This window comes from Hydra vulgaris, chromosome 03 (assembly GCF_038396675.1).
Source record: "Hydra vulgaris chromosome 03, alternate assembly HydraT2T_AEP".
In the NCBI taxonomy this organism is placed as follows: Eukaryota; Metazoa; Cnidaria; class Hydrozoa; order Anthoathecata; family Hydridae; genus Hydra; species Hydra vulgaris.
In genome coordinates, this window is record NC_088922.1 from 17,705,191 (window position 1) to 17,724,157 (window position 18,967).

General features: G+C 28.9%; 2 protein-coding genes across 6 annotated transcripts; both read right to left on the minus strand.

Annotated features, from left to right (window-relative positions):
- Nucleotides 1-6,796: 6,796 nt before the first annotated feature.
- On the minus strand, nucleotides 6,797-17,314 carry LOC136077988 (uncharacterized). Of its 5 annotated transcripts, XM_065792520.1 has the most exons (7): nucleotides 8,401-8,584; nucleotides 8,297-8,317; nucleotides 8,185-8,205; nucleotides 8,082-8,102; nucleotides 7,962-7,988; nucleotides 7,806-7,862; nucleotides 6,797-7,722 (listed from the first exon to the last, which is right to left on the minus strand). In XM_065792520.1, the coding sequence occupies exons 1-7, from the start codon at nucleotides 8,477-8,479 to the stop codon at nucleotides 7,574-7,576; spliced, it is 375 nt and encodes a 124-aa protein (XP_065648592.1). In that variant the 5' UTR covers nucleotides 8,480-8,584; the 3' UTR covers nucleotides 6,797-7,573. The 5 variants fall into 5 exon arrangements, 2 of the variants coding, with proteins under 2 accessions (XP_065648592.1, XP_065648593.1); XM_065792521.1 differs by lacking the exon at nucleotides 7,962-7,988; XR_010637430.1 differs by lacking the exons at nucleotides 7,962-7,988; nucleotides 8,401-8,584 and adding an exon at nucleotides 17,030-17,314 and having other exon boundaries at nucleotides 7,583-7,862.
- LOC136077987 (uncharacterized) lies at nucleotides 8,516-17,033 on the minus strand. Its single transcript, XM_065792519.1, has 2 exons — nucleotides 16,757-17,033; nucleotides 8,516-12,953 (listed from the first exon to the last, which is right to left on the minus strand). Exon 2 carries the CDS (start codon nucleotides 11,753-11,755, stop codon nucleotides 9,695-9,697), a length of 2,061 nt encoding a protein of 686 aa, XP_065648591.1. The 5' UTR covers nucleotides 11,756-12,953; nucleotides 16,757-17,033; the 3' UTR covers nucleotides 8,516-9,694.
- Nucleotides 17,315-18,967: the final 1,653 nt, after the last annotated feature.

The following is an 18,967-nucleotide window of genomic DNA, read 5'->3' on the forward strand; positions in this document are numbered from 1 at the left end:
CGACTTTTAGGTTTGTGTTGCGCTACAAAACTCCGAGGGCTTTGTTCGCTTAACTCCAGAAAAAAAATTTAAAAAGATTTTTCGTTTTTTTTGTTGACAGTGAATTTAATTGCATTGTTTTTAAGTATGTAGAGTTACTTTGACTTAAAACAGAAATTTTTTTTAATACAACTGATTTTATTTTCTTTGAACCTTTTCATTTATAGCATTGACTTTAAATGCAATTTTCTCTCTCGGACGCCAATCAATGATTTTGAGTTTAATACACTTTTGATCCTCTAGGTACATACTATCATCCCTCAAGAGGGTTTCTCTGGGTCAGAAGGTTTGAGTGGAAAGCCTTTTTTTGGAACTGTGTACCAGGTAGAAAACCGATATAATCAAAACTTTTAGTAAGGGTAAATAAAGAAGTAACCAATTTAATATAAAATTATTTTGTAAAATTAGAAATTGTTTCGGAAGAGAAAAATCTGAAACACTTTGTAGACATTTAAGATCAAGATTCACAACTGCTGATGGAGTTGTTTGATGACTAATAATTGTTTGATGACTTTGTTTTAAATGCTCAAGTTTGAATATTACTGCTTCAAAAATATCTCAATTATTAAATTTTTAACTTTAAACTCGTGCTTTTATTATTATTAGAACAATTGTTGAGCAGCAATTTTGAGTTTTAAAAGAAGATTATGAATCAAAAATTTATGTTTAAATATTTGGGACCGAAAACACATTAAGTTAGTTTTTTAGTGAACTTTTGTTCTTGGGTTTTTGGGTTTTATTTTTTAGGTACCAACCCTGGTTTTAACGTCTAATTATTAAATTTTGTTTAAAAAAAAACAACCTAATATTTTGGGAATAAATAAAGCAGAATATGTTATTTAATACGGTGAAAAAGCAATATTTTTAAGTGTTGTATTTTTTTGAATAAATCATATTCAATAACAAATTTTTTTTTTTAAACGTAATAGTTAGATTTCAATTTAATCATTAAATCCTGTACAGCTAGCTTTCATGACTGTGGTCACTCCGCCAAAAGAAGTAACAATAACAAAATTCATCAAATTTAAAAGACGAAGACATTTTAATAGAGTGCAAAAAATTAAAATAGAAGTATTTTTATTTTTAACCATATTTTAAGCACTTTGTTTAAGTTTAGCCAGAAACCGAATAATGGTTGATTTATAATTACAGCCTTACCATTATACTTACTTCAATGTCAATGATTGAACGAAGTTGCTAAATAGAATTGACACCTTGAAGCAGACTGTTTTAGCTGATAAGTTCTCTGAAGCATTATCTATCTTCAAGTTTTACTTTTTTTCTCTAAGTTGTTAATTCCTTTTTTTAAATGCTCACTATCTCTTGCTGTCTTGCACCATAGAATTGGCGTTGCATTGTAAAACTGGTGTTGCATCATAAAACTGGACTTGGAATTTACAGTGAGTAAGTAACAAAGCCATTAATCAAACCTCATTGATAAAAATTTAAACGAATTTCTCCCATCTGGATTATTCCAAACAGCTATTGAACAGTAGTGTGGATTACAACAGCAAAAAATCAATGAAAACAATTCTAAAGTGAACAGTTTTGTGATTGTAAACTGTGATAATAATTTTTTTTTTTATTGGACAAAATCTTTTTATTTGAACCATAAGAACGCTCTATGTAAAATAAAAATGAAAGTTCAGATAATTTCATTTGAAATTTATTTTGATCAAATTATCTTTTTCCATTTTTATGGCAATAAAAGCAATATACATCTTAATATACATTAAGATAAAGTAAAAATAACTTTTTTTTAATTTTTAATTCTCCCTAATTTTTATATTACTTATAAGAAAAATAAAATAATAAGACATTTTTTTTTTACAGGAGTTACCTAATTTTTTACAGGAATTACCTAATTTTTGGCCAAGTTAGAGAAATTTTCAGAATTTACCATATTTTAAGTAATAAATTGTAGTATTTTTTCTTGAATGCTTTTTTACTAGTCTATTAATATGTTATTTTGAAGGAGGTTTAGAATTAAACATGTGCATTTACTTCTTAATATTAGCATACACAGAGCCAAAATTGTACAAAATAATGTTATAATATGCCTTGGCGTTAAATATTTGCATATTCTTTCTAGATTGCAGGAGAATACGTTTGATACCATCACTTTTTATATCACCACAAACCAAAGCAAAAACAGCTGTCACCATCTTTACACAACGTTATACAGCTTCCGTGTGGCACGGTAACTTTTCCGTAAGATCGCTAAGTTGAAGATAATCCTCTTTTGCTTCTTCAAAATGCTCATCAGTGAGTTATATTTTTAGTGGTGGCTCTGCCCGCTGTGAATTACTCCAATCAATTGAACCCCACATAATTTATGCCATAAAATTTAGAGTAGGAACTTTGAATTATTGCACACTTGTTTGATTAGCTTTCAGACTTCTTTCTTCTCTCTGTATACGCCTAATACTTATTTCTCGAATTTGTGGCTGCTCATCTGATATTGTTGCCAGAATAATACTTTCTTGATGACCTAAGAATGCATTTGTTTAAATAACTTGTCTACTACTTTACTAAGACATCTGACACGTGATTTGACAATTGTAATGTATAGATAATGAACGATAGACTCCTTTATGATAATGATCCAGATAATGGCATATACACTCATAGTGTATACCTCTATAGTTACCAAATTTGATGAGGGATTGTGGTAGAAAAATATAATCTGAGGACCCTGTTGGCAGTGGTGAGTCATCTAGATTGAGACTATATGGCTATATTGACAGAACAAGTGCAAAAACAAATTACTCATTGCAGACGCCATTGAAGTTTTAACTATTGAGTTTTTTTCAAAACAGTTACATTATAAGATTTAATTCAAACTAATATAATATTCAATAAAATAAGTAACAACTTAAAACAAATTTTTAACAGATAAAGTTGAATATTACGCATATAATCCATGCTCTACTCGTAATTTCAAGACAAACCATACTCGAATAACTTATATTGTTACAAACTGTGTTATATAATATTACTCAATTATTAAATATTTTTAATTTATAGATAATATTATTAATTCAAACTAAATAAAATTATCAACATCAAGAAATATGGTTTCTATTGAAACTCCGAATAGAGCATGGGTTTTAATATATGCTTTTTTCGGTTGCTATGGTTAAGTAATATTACTTAATATCGATGGCAATCAAAAAAGTTGATTATGATTTATAAATATTGTAATATTAGCCAAAAATTGCTGCAGAGAGTAATATTCTTGTCTGCTTTTGCTTATCTTGGTCTCATTTTTTTAGTTTTCTTATAACTAGTATAGAAATCAGGTAGAATAGTTGTATTTCTGAAAAAAGTTATTTTCACTCCACCTTAATGTATACTAAGGGAGAATGATCTAATTTAGGGTTAATAACTTTAAAATAAAGTTCTTAAAATCAGGTCATAAAACTGATAGTTTCAAAGCTAATAATCTAGGATTTTAAAATTATTTACTCTGGTGTACCCAGTCATCTTTCAACTCATTTCAATTCTTATACCTTCAGATTAGTATTTTATTGTTGAATAAAGCCTTTATTAAGAGGTATTTATTTTATGAGTTCATAACAATTTATTCAACACGATATAAAAAATTATTGGAAAATGTCACGCATCTTAAAACCGACGATGCCTAATTTTAATCATAATGCATCAACTACTTCAAAAGAATGGAAGCATTGGAAGCGATCATTTGAGAATTTTATTGAGGATTATGGAGAAGCTACTCTTGACAAATTTCTTTCTATCATTAACTTCATACTATCCAAAGTTTATGATTGCATTGAAGAGTGTGATTCCTATGAAAGTGTTATTGAAACCTTGGAAAAATTGTACATAAAAACCCCTAATTAAATTTTTGCAATGTTTCGATTACTTATAAGATATCAAACATCAGGTGAGTTCTTAGAATATTTTCTTCAGAAACTGCGTAAACTTGGCAAATGTCGTAATTATAAGGGTGTCTCAGCTGAACAATATCTCAGAGGAACAAATTAGAGACGCTTTTATATCTGGAATTACTTCGAATTACATTTAGCATTTAACCAAGCTTGCTCTCCTGACATTGCTCAGAGAAACTCTTTGTCTTAAATGCAGAAACCCCCTAATTATCCACCAAACCTAGTACTGTTGTTGCTATTAAATTAGCAACAGTACCTTCTGCAGTACCCCGATACTGTTCATCCACGAACAAACAACATTTATTGTCGTAAAAAATCGCACTAGCAACTTAATGAAACCTCTCATAGGAAAAAAGGTCCAGCTTAAAATGTTACCTGTTTTAAATGTAGAAAAAAAAGGCATTTTTCAAGGATTGTTATTGCAAGCCAATGAATATAACCCACAGTGTTTTAGCTGCAATGCATAAACCAAGTTTGTGTACTACTTAAAGTGGTTCTCAATTGAGCCTCTCTCATACATCTGTTGTTGTGAGAATTAATGATGTATCATTAACTGAACTAAATTGTTCTTGTAGTTCAGATATTTCAATAGGCAAATATTTTTTTGATACTTTGAAAATAAAAATATTACCCTATAAATGAAAGATCTCTATGTCCCTATTGACAAAGGAGTCTGGAATAGCGAATTGTTGCTCTGTTAACCTTGAAGTAAATGTTTTAATGAACAATAATGTTCAATTTGGTGTCTTGAAAAACCTTTGTACTGATATCATACTTGGCTATGACTTTCACAAGCAACGCAAAATTCTCATTTTTCCATTTGGTTGAGAAAAAAGAAGACGTAATAATCGCAAAGGAAAACAACCAATGTGCACTTTAATATGGCAAAAATAAAAATACATTCCTTGTTTTTAAGTATTCCAGATAAAAATCTGCCTATAGCAACCAAATTAAGAAGATTTAACAAAGATGACCAAAACTTTATTGAAAGTTAAATATTACAGTTATTATCAAATGGTATAATTGAGCCATGCTTCTCCATAAGGAGAGCCCAAGACGATAATTTTGTATTTTACAACATTTTCATTTTTACTATACTGCATTATTGTCTGTACTACACAACATTATTGTCTGTACGCTACAACATTATCATCCGTACTATACAATATTATCATCTGTACTATAAAACATTATTATCTGTACTATAAAGCGTTATCATCTGCACTATACAACATTATTGTCTAAAGTATACAACATTGCCATCTGTACTATACAATATTATCATCTGTAATATATAACATGATCATCTATACTATACAACATTGTTATCTTTAACAAACCCTATAGCCTTTCTTTTACATAACAAAAATATTTATAAATAAAATAATTTTTTCTGATATACTTTTAATACACTGATATAGTTATGCAAGAGTATACCCATTTCAGAAAAAGTATAGATTGCTACGACCTATCCACCTATAAATCAAGGAAATTTGCTTGATTGCTCAGCCAACATTGACATACGGGGCCCATTAGGGGTCGTCAACTGGGTCCCGTATGGGAAGACCAACGGTATCCTGCCGGATCTTGGCCGCGGTTTTCATATGGGTATGCCCGCTGGGTATCTAGTATGGGTCCCAGTCAAATCCCTTACTTTGAAACCGTAAGGGGCCCATTTGGGTTTGCAACTGGGACCCATATGGGAAACCCATCGGGAACCTTCCAGATCTTGGCCGCGGTTTTCCCCTGGGCCCGATATGGGTATGCCCGCCGGATATCCCGTAATGATTCCACGAGGTTTACCCATTGCAAATCTTGAAAAACTACGTTTAAATGTTTAAAATGTACAGAAAAAGCAAATTTATATATAAATTGATTGGTTTATTTCAAAAAAAAAAAAAAATTAGTCGAAATTGAGCAAACTTTAAAACGATTCTTTAATCGTGTATCGAATGCTTTCACGGTTATCTCGCAAATTGGAAGGTTTTCCATTGTTATATAAACGACTTCTTTGAAAACCTCTTTACACAATATCTCGTTTAAATATGAACTGTAAACAAAAAAAAAAGTTAACTGCTAGTTTTAAAATTTATAGATAACATAAATTATTTTTAATATGTTATAAAGTTCTTACGATTTCTGCTAAAACTCTTCAGATAAAAAATGTAATTTTCATCATCGAAGGTAGAAAAATATAATCTTCAATTTCATAATCGACATTTTTTTAAACGTTTTAAAATGTACTTGTAATAAATAAGCACATGCTTGTGATTCATATAATAAATTGATAACGTTCCCTTAGTTACTGATAAATAAATTATATAAAACTATTACATAAATATAATTTTATACTTATATTGAATATAACTTGATACATACTGTTTATAAATTTATATATATACATATTGTATATAACTTTATATATCTATATAAATCGTACACCCAGATCAAGGGTGCCACAAGTCAAAAATTATGGATATTGAGTTATGAATGTCATTTGATAGTATGTTATATGTTGTACATGGTGAAAAATACCACAAGTCTAAAACGAATGTTTACAAGATGACCGATACTAAGTTGGAAAAAATATTAAAAAATTAAAACTTCAACCCTAATTTTCTCAGTTTGACACTTTATGACTTGTGGTACCCTTAATCTGGGTGTACGATATCTATATCTATCTATATCTATATATATATTAGGTACGTGACATGAAATTTTTAAATTAATCAAACACTAGATTGTTATATATCATTGGAAAGGTCTTTAATTCAGTATTTTAAAGGTGAAAAAATTAACAGAATTGAACAATTCTACAAAAATTTATGGCATTTTAAGTGCTGATTTTTTGATATATGGATTTCTTAAAGAAACTGTGATTAAATTTGAAATCTTTCTTAAATTAAATAACATAGTCAATTCTTATCAAAATACATACAACTTGGTATCAAAAGAAAGGTCTTACAAAGGGCAATATTTATATACAAAGGATGTATAAAGGGCGCTAGAGGGGCGTCTAAAAATCACTTTAATATGTTAAAAAATGTCAATTTTTGTAAAGAAATTATCAAAATTTTATTGAAATTTAAATTTTTATTTGTATTTTTTAATATATTCTAACAGGGTACTATAAAATATGATTTAGATACTTTAGGTTGATAGGGTAGAAGTCCATTGGATGAACCCTCTATAGCTGTAGCTGCACCCTCTAACCTAATATCAAGGTCATTACTTTGTATTTTCATATCTAAATGCATACATTTTAACATCAAAAGAAAGAATTTCAAAGATAGACATGCGAAGAGGGCACAAAAGAGTACTATTTTAAAGCTTTCTACCCCTCACACCTAGGGTACGATAGGTTAAAACTCAAACAATATCTTTTTGTAAAAATAAATAATATTTATATGAAACACAAATTTTACATAAAAAAACAAACTCATAACTATATACAAAAACTTAACATACAAAAAGAATATATACAAATATAAACATCATCAATATATAAATACACACTATACATACACCTATCAATAGGTGTATACAGATTCACTAAAAAGTGAATCTGCCTGCACTTATTAATAAGTAAATGTATAGTTGTTGAAAACGTCATCATTCCTGATTTATCTGCCATCCCTTCTGCCACCAGGAGGTTTGTATTTAAAATGAGGCAGATCTTTACCTCCATTCTGAGCCCATATACGGAAGGCCCTTTTTGATTTAGGCCCAGGGTGGCTTCGGCGCCAAACCAAAAAATCACTCCTTGATAAGCCTAAATTTAAAAAAAAAAACAATTACATGAGTTTTTCAAAAATGAAAATAAATAAAAATGAAACAAAACAGTTAAAGAATAACCAAGGAGGGCTTGGTTTCCACTCTGGGCGCCAGATGGCAGTGATGACGTTGAAGAAACTGGTAGAATTAAAATAAATTGAATAAAAATAAAATAAATATTGTTGACCTGTAAAAATAATTTCATAAAACAAACAAATTAAGTAACAAATGAAATACCGGACTGCAGTAAATGCTGTCCAGCAGCTAAATTAATAAAAAGGATAAATCTATTTCACCTCAATTAACAATTTATTGTTTAAATTAACACAACATTTATTAAAACAATAAAAATCCTACCAATAATTTCCTTTCTTTTAGCTGAAAATAAAAAATTTTGAAATTATTTTTATTTAGTATAAAATCATTAAAAAAATAAACAAAACATTATTGAAATATCTACCAAGTTCTTCTCTTTTGCGAGCTAAAAAATACAAATTTTAATGAAACATAGGCAATATTACAGCTTTTAGTTAAAAACTAATTAACTAATACGAAAATTAAAATATTTTTACCGATCTGCTGCTTTATTGCCGCTAAAATAAAAGTTATTTTAAAAGAGTCAATATTTTTTATTATTAAGTATTAGAAAAAAACAGGGAAAATCAAAGACTAATACTTTTTCTAAGTTCCAATTCTTTTTTTGCTAAATACAGATCAACTATTTTAATATGCTGTATAACAACAAATATTTTCATACAAGGTTAAAACAGATTTTATGTCTTAAAATATACCTATTTCATTCTATTCTTCTTCTAAATATAAAAACTATAATTTAATCTTGTTGATTTCAATTGAAGCAATTTATGAGTACAAAAATAAAAGATTGAAAAATTAGAAGATGAAGAAAATTAGTAATAACCTATTTACTATAATCAACAATTCATACTGAAATAAAACATCTTTCAACTGTATTATTTTATCACGTTTTATTATTTACCATTAAAAACTTTATGAACCAATATGATGCAAACGTCCATGCCTATAATTTATTAAGGCATAAACACTATCATATGAAGCATAAACATTGTAAGCAAGTAACATGGTGTATTTAAATAATTATTTAAATAAAGTTTTATAAAACAAAATTTTGTAAAAATCATAAAAATTTAATCAAGAAAATATCAACTCTCCTGTAATGACATCTGCAGCAAGCTGAAACTTTTTCATAGGATAATCAACAGCTTCAATTTTAGTTTCATCATTTTTCCAGTAGGAAATAATATAAATTATGTCTTTTTGTCTTTTACTTGATTTTTCTACTCTGCCATCATACATCACAGATTTAGATGTGTCAGCGTGGCATCATTGATGGCAGAGCTTCCTACCAATAATTCTGTCAAACATAACATCTTCCAAATCATTAAATTGCTTGGTTGACAAATGCCTAAATGCATTCTTTATTTCAATAAAAGTTAGTTTGGACAGGTCTCTCTCTAACTGTCTTCTTCCCTTTTCATCCATTTTTTGACGTTTTGAAATCTCTCTCCTAGAAATCTGAGCTCTGATTTCAACATGTTGCAGTCGATTTCTCTTTCTTTTATTTCGTGCAACATGAATGGACCACTTAACAACTTTTTCTCTAGACAGTTGGTCTAGATTGTCTAAATAATATAAAGTCTTATTCTTTTTACATCTTAATTTGCGAGATATGTAGCAAATTGTGGCATTAGGACATCTTCCTTTAGCATCACTAAACATACCAACTATCTCTTCACTATCAATATTGTGAAGCCTTGCACTCGCAGTCTCCTCCTTTAGTGTCTCTGTAATAGAAAGTGAGAAATACCTTTTATATTGTCGCTTCAAGACAATTTGCACAGCATCAAGACAAGCAGAAGTCATTTTTTTAAGCTGGTCATCAATGAAGCTTATACAAGTGTTAGTGGTAAGCAATCGAGCATATATTGATTTTAAAATGTTAGGGGCAAGAGTATTCCCAAAAAATCTGTTCTTCTGCGAAACAGAGCAGCTGGATTTGATTTACAATTTGTAATTATTAGCAAAATTTTTTTCACTACCTGAATACCAGAAACATGATCAAAAGTTGCATCCTCAGCTGAAACATAAAACTTTTTCATCCAAGGCCCTGTTAGAAGTTTTCCAAACAATGCAAGCACACACATTTCTTTTATGGCAGTTTTATTACAAAATGCCTCGCTCAGAATTGCTTGCAAACTTTTACATTTTACTGTTCCAACAGTGAGGAAATTTTTAAACTCACTGTAATGCTTCATAAAAATGAAACAAGTAGGAAAAAGAATATGAAGCCTATTTCCACGATATCTAGGAATAATACTTCGTGGTAGATCATTTTCATCTAAAAAATTCACAAATCCTTTTGGATCACCTTTAACGTCTATAAACCTCATTTTGTTTATGGTTAAAACAATTTTAACTGCCATACAATCATTTCCAAATAATTGGCAACTATCACTCTCAAGAGACTGTAACGCTGAGCGACATGAAACTGCAATTGTGTCAAGAGGGTGCAAATGGCAGTTCAGCTCATTCAAATTCTTGCCCCAGGTTGCACAAACTTTGCTTATAGTAAGATGGTTGACTGCAACTCTGTCTGATATTGTGTTAGATATATTGTCTATAATCGCATTACGACATTCATTAAAGCTACTTTTGTAAAAATCTGAATAAACAAATGCCATATAATCAATTGAAGTGCATATATGACTTTCATAATCAAATGCTGCTCCTCCTGGTAACTGATCTAGAGCAATAACAAGACATTTATCTTTAGATGTTAAGTTAATGCTATTAATGTGGACACCTTCTTGTGTTGTAGCATTAAACCCAAGAGTAAGATTATTATTATGCATAGCCCACTCTGCTGCTTGCAAATCTGAAATACTGCCAAGTTCACGAGCCATTTGCTCAACAGTACTTCGATGAGGAATATTATTAACAATAACACCCATATAAAGCCCTATTTTTCTCATAAGATATGGAATGTTACCTGTTGGTACATTACACAACAACATATTATAAATTATCATTCTTATTTGTAATGAATATGTTTTTTCATCATCTGGCATAATTACATTTCTTTCCTCCTCAATTTGGAGCAAATCATTCTCCAAACTAGCAATTAACCTGTTACTTGTCAAAACAGTGGCATTATGCTTAGTTTTGAGTTGCCTTAACTTATGCTTTTCATATAATTTTAAAGCTTTTTTTTCAGCTTTAAAGCGACGAATCTGTTCACCGTAATTTTTTTTTTGTGTAAGTTTTTTCAGATTTCGTATTTCTGCTCTTAAAGCTTTAATAATTTTTTCTTTTTGTTTAACATTTTGTTTTAGAACACGTAATTGATTTGGTAAGCTTTTTAATTCAGCTTTTAATAGTGCTATCTTGCGCCGACGTTCTTTGTAAGAGTTAGCTAACCGAGAAGACAAGTAAGATAACCTACATTTTAGTTTTTGTTTTATAGGGCTTAATTTCTCTCTAAGTATATGTTTGGTTACGTCTTGTTGGCTATAACCTGCAGATGTTGATGGACCACTAGGTAAAAGTGATAAAACATTCATATTGGTATGTGAAACATCTGAGGAGCCTGATGATAATAAAATATTAGGCAAACTTGATATATGGCTTAAAAAAGGTTTATTGCAAAAGTCAAAAAAACGTTTACTGTCCTCAGCCCTGTTAAAATTTCTAGCCCAATTCAATGATTTATTTATGAGACTCCTAACCTGATTTTTACATGTTTTTATCTTAAAATGTTTAGTAACTTGTTGAGATGTTTTGAGAAACGAATCTTTATTTTTTGAAAATAATAGAAAAATATGTCCATTTCTACAAACTGTATTACACTCTGTATTAGAGTCAATGTCTATTTGTGACAATTCAAAATTAGCAGTCAAATACTTTTTGCATTCACCATAAAACACAAACTTTCTTTTTGGCCGCATGATAGCTGGAAAAAATAAGTTTAATTTATATAAATAAAAAAATAACATATTTAAATAATGGTGAATATAATGAAATTACAATTGTTAACTACATTAAAACTATTTAGCACAATTAAATATCTATATCCAACATCATTATTGTTATTAATAGTACATTCTACCCATCCTCACTGCAAGTGTATTGCATTATTAAAGCTTAAAACAGTTATCTAATTGGAGTATAGTGTTAAGGTGCCTGAGTATGTTTTTTTTTCAATGAAGTTTGGCAGATAGTAAGAAAAAAGGTTTTTAAAGTTGAGAGAACATATTAGAAAAAAGAACCAGCATTCCTTCAATATACACTTGATGTCCGAAAGTCAAGCAAATTTTTACCTAATTGGAGTATAGTATTAAGGTGCCTGAGTATGCTTTTTTTTCAATGAAGTTTGGCAGGTAGTAAGAAAAAAGGTTTTTAAAGTTGAGAGAACATATTAGAAAAAAGAACCAGCATTCCTTCGATATAAACTTGATGTCCGAAAGTCAAGCAAATTTTTACCTAATTTGAGTATTGTATTATAGTGTCTGAGTATGCTTTGTTTTCAATGAAATTTGGCAGGTAGTAAGAAAAAAGGTTTTTAAAGTTGAGAGAACATATTAGAAAAAAGAACCAGCATTCCTTCGATATACACTTGATGTTCGAAAGTCAAGCAAATTTTTACCTAATTAGAGTATAGTATTAAGGTGCCTGAGTATGCTTTTTTTTCAATGAAATTTGGCAGGTAGTAAGAAAAAAGGTTATTCAAGGTGAGAGAATATATTAGAAAAATTAACCAGCATTTCTTTGATATACACTTGATGTCCAAACAACAACAAAATTTTACCTAATTGGAGTAGAATTTTAAAGTGTCTGAGTATGCTTTGTTTTCAATGAAATTTGGCACGTAGTAAGAAAAAAGGTTTTTAAAGTTGAGAGAACATATTAGAAAAATGAACCAGCATTCCTTCGTTATATACTTGATGTCCAAAAAACAAGCAAATTTTTAACAACAATAAAATCATAATAAATAAAATTTTAACTCAAAAAAATCCGTGTAAAATTAAAGTTCCATAATTCTAGTATTCAAAAAATATCTATGTTGATACACATTTCTAAAAAATAACAAGAGCAAAACAAGTTCATACCATGCAACTTTTCAACTAACTTGAAAAAGTGTGTCACAGAATTTGGCCGAAAAAACGGCTTTGTAAAATCCGGATTTACGCGTACCTATATATATATATATATATATATATATATATATATATATATATATATATATATATATATATATATATATATATATATATATATATATATATATATATATATATATATATATACATATACATATATATATATATATATATATATATATATATATATGTATATATACATATATATATATGTCACTGTTATCCAAATTGACCACCAGGTTGAAACTCTCCCCACTTCCAATTTTTTTGCATTATATCAATCATATGCAATAGTAAACACAATTTATGTTGCCAAAAAAATCTGAACTAAGTGCTAAGTATGTAAATTTTAAAAATTAAAACATATCATTTTTTGCTTTTTTTTTACTATATTTTAAATATAGTCAGCCAATATGGCATTCAAAATAAATTATTTACGGCTTCTTTCCAGATATAATTATTATTTTCCAACATGGCGACAGAATTTAAAATGTGTACTTGTGCAGTTTGCTTGACAAATAAAGGTATCAGATCAAAATGTCTAACGTTTATCACACCCTCAGTATGCAAAAATATTCAAGAGTACATTTGGCCAAACTTTGATATTGATCTTGATGTTTGTCCTTCAGTAGTTTGTTCCAACTGCAGAAATTTGTTTAGTCTAAACAAAGGAGAAACTACATATCTTTCCAACTGGTTAGAGAGTATATCAAAGGTAACTTTGTATGAGTTAATTATTACTTATATATATGTATATATAAATATATATATATATATATATATATATATATATATATATATATATATATATATATATATATATATATATATATATATATATATATATATATATTAATTAAATTTGTAAAAAACACTTATCTAACTTTTTCTTCTACTTGAAGTTTCATCATTGCTGGATCATCAGGAAGAGTTCCTTCCTGATACTCTTCCTGTACTTTTCCTGATGATCCAGCAATGGTGAAACTTTAAGTAGAAGAAAAAGTTAGATAAGTGTTTTTTACTAATTTATTATTGCTCTGAGATACATGTTGATACAGAGCCAAATACAACTGAGAAAATCTGTAGTCTTTGCTATTTAAATCTTGGTATGAATAATAAATATTACGGTTTTATAATTGAAATAAATTTTATTGAAATGTATTTTTCCTTTATTTTTTATCAATCAAATCTGTTATATAAAAAAGTTTATAATGTAGAAATAATCCACAACTATTTTGATTCTTTTAACAAGTGCAAATATTTTGCACTTGTAGATATTGTTAACTGCTTTGTTCAAATAAATTTTTAAAAATTTATATTGTTTTTAATAACTTTAAAATTCTATATTGTTTGATAAATTTTAAAATCAAACTGTAAAGTTTGATTTAATAGTTTTATTGTTTTATTTCTTATTCAATTTTTAGTTATTTTAAAATACTTGTTAAATTATCACTGTTAATTTTAGGCAGAGGAGTTCCTCATACTTGTTGCAAAAGTAATGCTGTTAGCAATATCATAGATATCAGTGAGTCGCTTGGAGAGAAAAATGCAGAACAAATAGTTTCTGGATTGTTAAAACGCAAAAAGGAACGTGAAAACATTGTAAGCGGAGAGTAGTTCATGTTGTCTACAGGTGGAACATCTTCTCTCGGTTACAGTTGGAGTTAATAAAATTAAATCAAAAAGAAAGAAAGTAAACCAGATCTCATTCCAAACTATTATGGAGCTATCGAATGAATTAGAACTTTTTAAAAACAAAACAAAAAAATTACGTTCTACTTTACGGAGGAACGTAACTGGTGTTGTAGAATCAAGTATTAATATTAAAATGACTGAATTAGAGGAAACTCTTGATTCTTTATATGAATGCAAAACAGAGGAACTGGTTGACGGAAATTAGGAAATTAGTTTTTAGAGATATAGTTTATGTAAAAAATACAACAGAATTTATTAAATTTACAACAGAAAAAAGAGGTATCGATAATCGTTGTTATATTCTTGCCATTGTGGAGTTGGTTTCAGAGGACAATGGCAATCTCCAAAAATTATTGGCTCCTCTAAAACTTGAAGAAGTAAAATTTAGTCTTGCATTTGATTTAAAGTGTGCAAACAGTATTTTTGGACTATCAGGTCACTCTGGTAAATATGCCTGTTTGTATTGTGAAGGAGAATGCTCGCTAGAAACAGGAAAACTTAGATCTTTAGGCTCCATAGACCTGTGTTATGATCAATATGTGATGTGATGGGAAAAAAAGATTGAAAATGCAGGAATACAAAAATGTTATCAATCCTCGTTTAATTTACTTACAAGAAGAACAAGAAACTCTTCTTGAACACATTGTTCCTCCACCTGAGCTCCACATTTTGATGGGAGTTGTAGATAAATTTTGTACTTTACTTTTGTGTGTTTGGCCACCTTTTGAAAATTGGTTGAAAACACATTACATAATAATGAGAGGGTATCATGGTGTAGGTTTAGATGGAAACAATGCAAATAGATTAATGTCCTTGCTAGATGTTTTAGAGAGAGATGTCACCTTTGCTGCAGCAATTAATATTTTACCGATAGTTAATTGTTTGCGTAAATTTTTATTAATAAAATCAGCAGTGTTCGGTTTGGAACTGGGTATAGATATTTCTGTTAAAATTGAAGACTTCAAAAGTTCATTTTTTAATCTTCAACTGTATATTAAAGATATTTTTGACTACAATTTAACAGTTTCATGGAAAATTCATATTTTAGTGTGTCACATTCTCCCTTTTGTAGAACACAATAATACTAGCTTAGGTAACTATGCAGAACAATGTGGTGAAGCTGTTCATCACAAATTTAAAAAAACTTGGGTGAATTATAAAAGAACTATTGGACACAAAAATTATGCAGAAAAGCTAAAATCTGCTGTAGTGAATTTCAATTTAAACAAACAATAGTGAAAATATCATTTGTGTTATAAATATATTTGTTGAGTGTTTTTTTTTTAAATATAATAAATAAGTATTATTGTGTTATTTTGACAACCATAATGGCTGACTTTATTTTAACTTTAAAAGAAAAAAAGAAAGAAATGATGTGTTTTAATTTTTAAATTTTACATACTTAGCACTTAGTTCAGATTTTTTTGGCAACATAAATTGTGTTTACTATTGCATATGATTGACATAATGCAAAAAAATTGGAAATGGGGAGAGTTTCAACCTGGTGGTCAATTTGGAGAACAGTGATATATATATATATATATATATATATATATATATATATATTTTATATTGCTTATTTAGGTGAGCAGTGTGACGTCATACTGAAATGGCCTGCTGCCGGGGGCTAATCATTTTTAAATGTAATCTTTAAAATAGAGCGAAACTTTTTTCATTTCACACTCAGGTTTCATCAATTAAGACTTATCAGAAACCTAATATAACAGTCCGTGGCTACTAGATCCAAGCACCCCCTTCCTTCAAAAGGGCCCCAAAGTTTTAAAAAATTTTTCCAATAGATAAAACTAAAAAAAAACAATCTTACATTTGTAAAAGGGACCCTAGGCACAGGTCTGCTTTTATATATATATATATATATATATATATATATATATATATACATATATATTTATATATATATTTATATATATATTTATATATATATATATATATATATATATATATATATATATATATATATATATATATATATATATATATATATATATATATATATATATATATATATATATATATGTATATATTTTAAGTCTTACTGCAAAGTCTATTTCAAGTAGTATATGTGCTTTGTCAAATAAGTTTTTTCAAAATATTGAAAAGCCGTTTGCGTCAGATACTTACAAAATTTTGATCAATCCGAGTATCAGGGTAAGTCTTTTAGATGTTCTTTTTTCTGTTTGGTAGTTTATATTAACTGAATTAGGTGATCACATCAACTATTATCTTTTTTTACTTATCGGCATCGACTAAAATCTTTTTTTACTTATCTACTATTTTTTCTCGACTTTTTAAAAAAAACGCTGCGGAAATATAAATTAAATACAAATAATGTTTTATGATTATAACAAACAGGTACTGGAAATTTATTAAACAAAAAACAATAGATTCTTTTACTTTACTGCTCGCTTGTATTAAAAGAAATTCATGTACATGAGTGCACACCAGTGAAAAAGAAATATTCAATGGCGACAACATAAATAGCACACTTTCCTAACCAGTTGGTTTTACTTTTTGATGCCAACTTTTTTGTATTTATAGCAATTGCTGTTATTTTTTATACCATAAACAATGTTAACCTTCTTGAACGGAAATACTCATATGATATTTATAGCTGTCAAAATTGTTTGTTTTGAGCATTTAAGCGGTCGTGTTTACCGTTTTGCGGTCATTTTAGATAGCACACATTTACTTTTTATTTAAAAAAAACTTAAATTCTTTTATTATATCAAAAGATAATAATTCCATTCAGTATTTAAAGGATTATTTCTTGTAACTCGTTTAGCAAAAAAAAAAAATCATTATCTATCAACTATGGGATGAGGTAAACATGGAACAGATGTCTTTTGAGGACAAGTACAGGCATTTCGGGATCTAGGATTGAACAATTCTGAAATAGCTCGAAGACTGGGTTGTTCTCGTAAGAAAGTTATCAATGCTATTAATTTATTTAATGATACTGGTTCATTAAGCAACAAAAAACGCAAGTCTCGCGAACAAAAGACAATCCCTAGAGAAGACGCAGCCATTGTCCGTATCGCAAAGCTGAATCCTTTTGTTAGCGCACCATAAATTGAAGAAGAAATTGCTCAAAATTCAAAACTTGATCTTTTTGTCAGCACTGTTAAAAGTCGCTTACCCGAAAATAAGCTATTTGGAAGGGTTACCCGAAAAAAACCATTGGTCTCAAAACAAAATCTCGTCAGCCATTTGAAGTTTGCAAAACAGCACGTACACAAGAATTTAAGTTTTTGGCAAAATGTGCATATGACGGAAAACAATGTTCATCGTCCCCAAAACCAAGAACTCAGCCCTTGATATACTCTTAAGACCGTAAAACATGGTTGTGGCAATGTGATAGTTTGGGGCAGTTTTTCAAGATGTGGTGTGGGCCTGTTGCATAGAATTCAAGGGACAATTGATCAACACATGTACAAAGAAATACTAGAAAACGCCATGTTGCCATATGCCGAGGAAAATCTCCCTTTGGTTTGCAAATTCCAACAAGACAACCACCCTAAGCACACCGCCAAAAGTGGAAAAGTGTGGTTTAACGCTAAGAAGATTGATGTATTGGAGTGGCTCGCATAGTCACCAGACCTAAATCTGATAGAAAATTTGTGGGAGGGGGTTGACAGAAACATAAACCTGTCAACTACAACAAATTTAGACCGACTTTGGATCGAAATATAGGCTGCTTGGGACGCCATTACACCTGAACGATGCCAAAAATTGATCTCATCAATGGGCTGTCGTTGTCAAGCAGTTATTGACTCAAAACTATTTATACAAAGAACCTCCATAATTTTGATAGCAAAAGGATGAAATGATAATTTTGTACAGAGTGTGCTATTTAAATTGCCCCCTTATTCTGTATTTCTAAATCATTTATATGAACTTTTTTTTAAACTTAGTTACTTACTTTTCTTACTCAGTAATGTTAGCTTCTAAAATTAATATTTTATTAGGCTGAAAAAGTTTAGATCTCAAAGACTATCTCATCTATGAAAAATATATCATTACATATTGAACATCAATCTGTGCTATTTATTTTTTCGCCACTGTATATTTAAAAGAATACTCTTAAAATAAAGGCGGCAATGATATATTAGGGTTAAAATAAAATCAAATATATAATTCTTAATAATAATTAATATATACTGATTAAAATAATATAAAAATATATAATTCTTTATAATTAAAGTTTAATTTGCTGTGTCATTGTGAAGCCTATTTAATTTTATGTTGATTTCATATTCATCTTAGATAAATGTTACAGTACTTTTTATTTGGAGTAGAAAGGAAGGAAGAAAATAAAAAGACCCCTCAAACACA

Bases quoted from the DNA above. Each gene is read 5' to 3' on its own strand.
- LOC136077987 (XM_065792519.1), bottom strand. From the start codon at position 11,755: ATGTTATTTTTTTATTTATATAAATTAAACTTATTTTTTCCAGCTATC.
- LOC136077988 (XM_065792520.1), bottom strand. From the start codon at position 8,479: ATGAAAATATTTGTTGTTATACAGCATATTAAAATAGTTGATCTGTAT. The intron at 8,318-8,400 runs GTATTAGTCTTT...CTTTTATTTTAG, and splicing joins AGAATTGGAACTTAGAAAAA to CGGCAATAAAGCAGCAGATC. The intron at 7,989-8,081 runs GTAGGATTTTTA...TTATTAATTTAG, and splicing joins TAAAAGAAAGGAAATTATTG to CTGCTGGACAGCATTTACTG.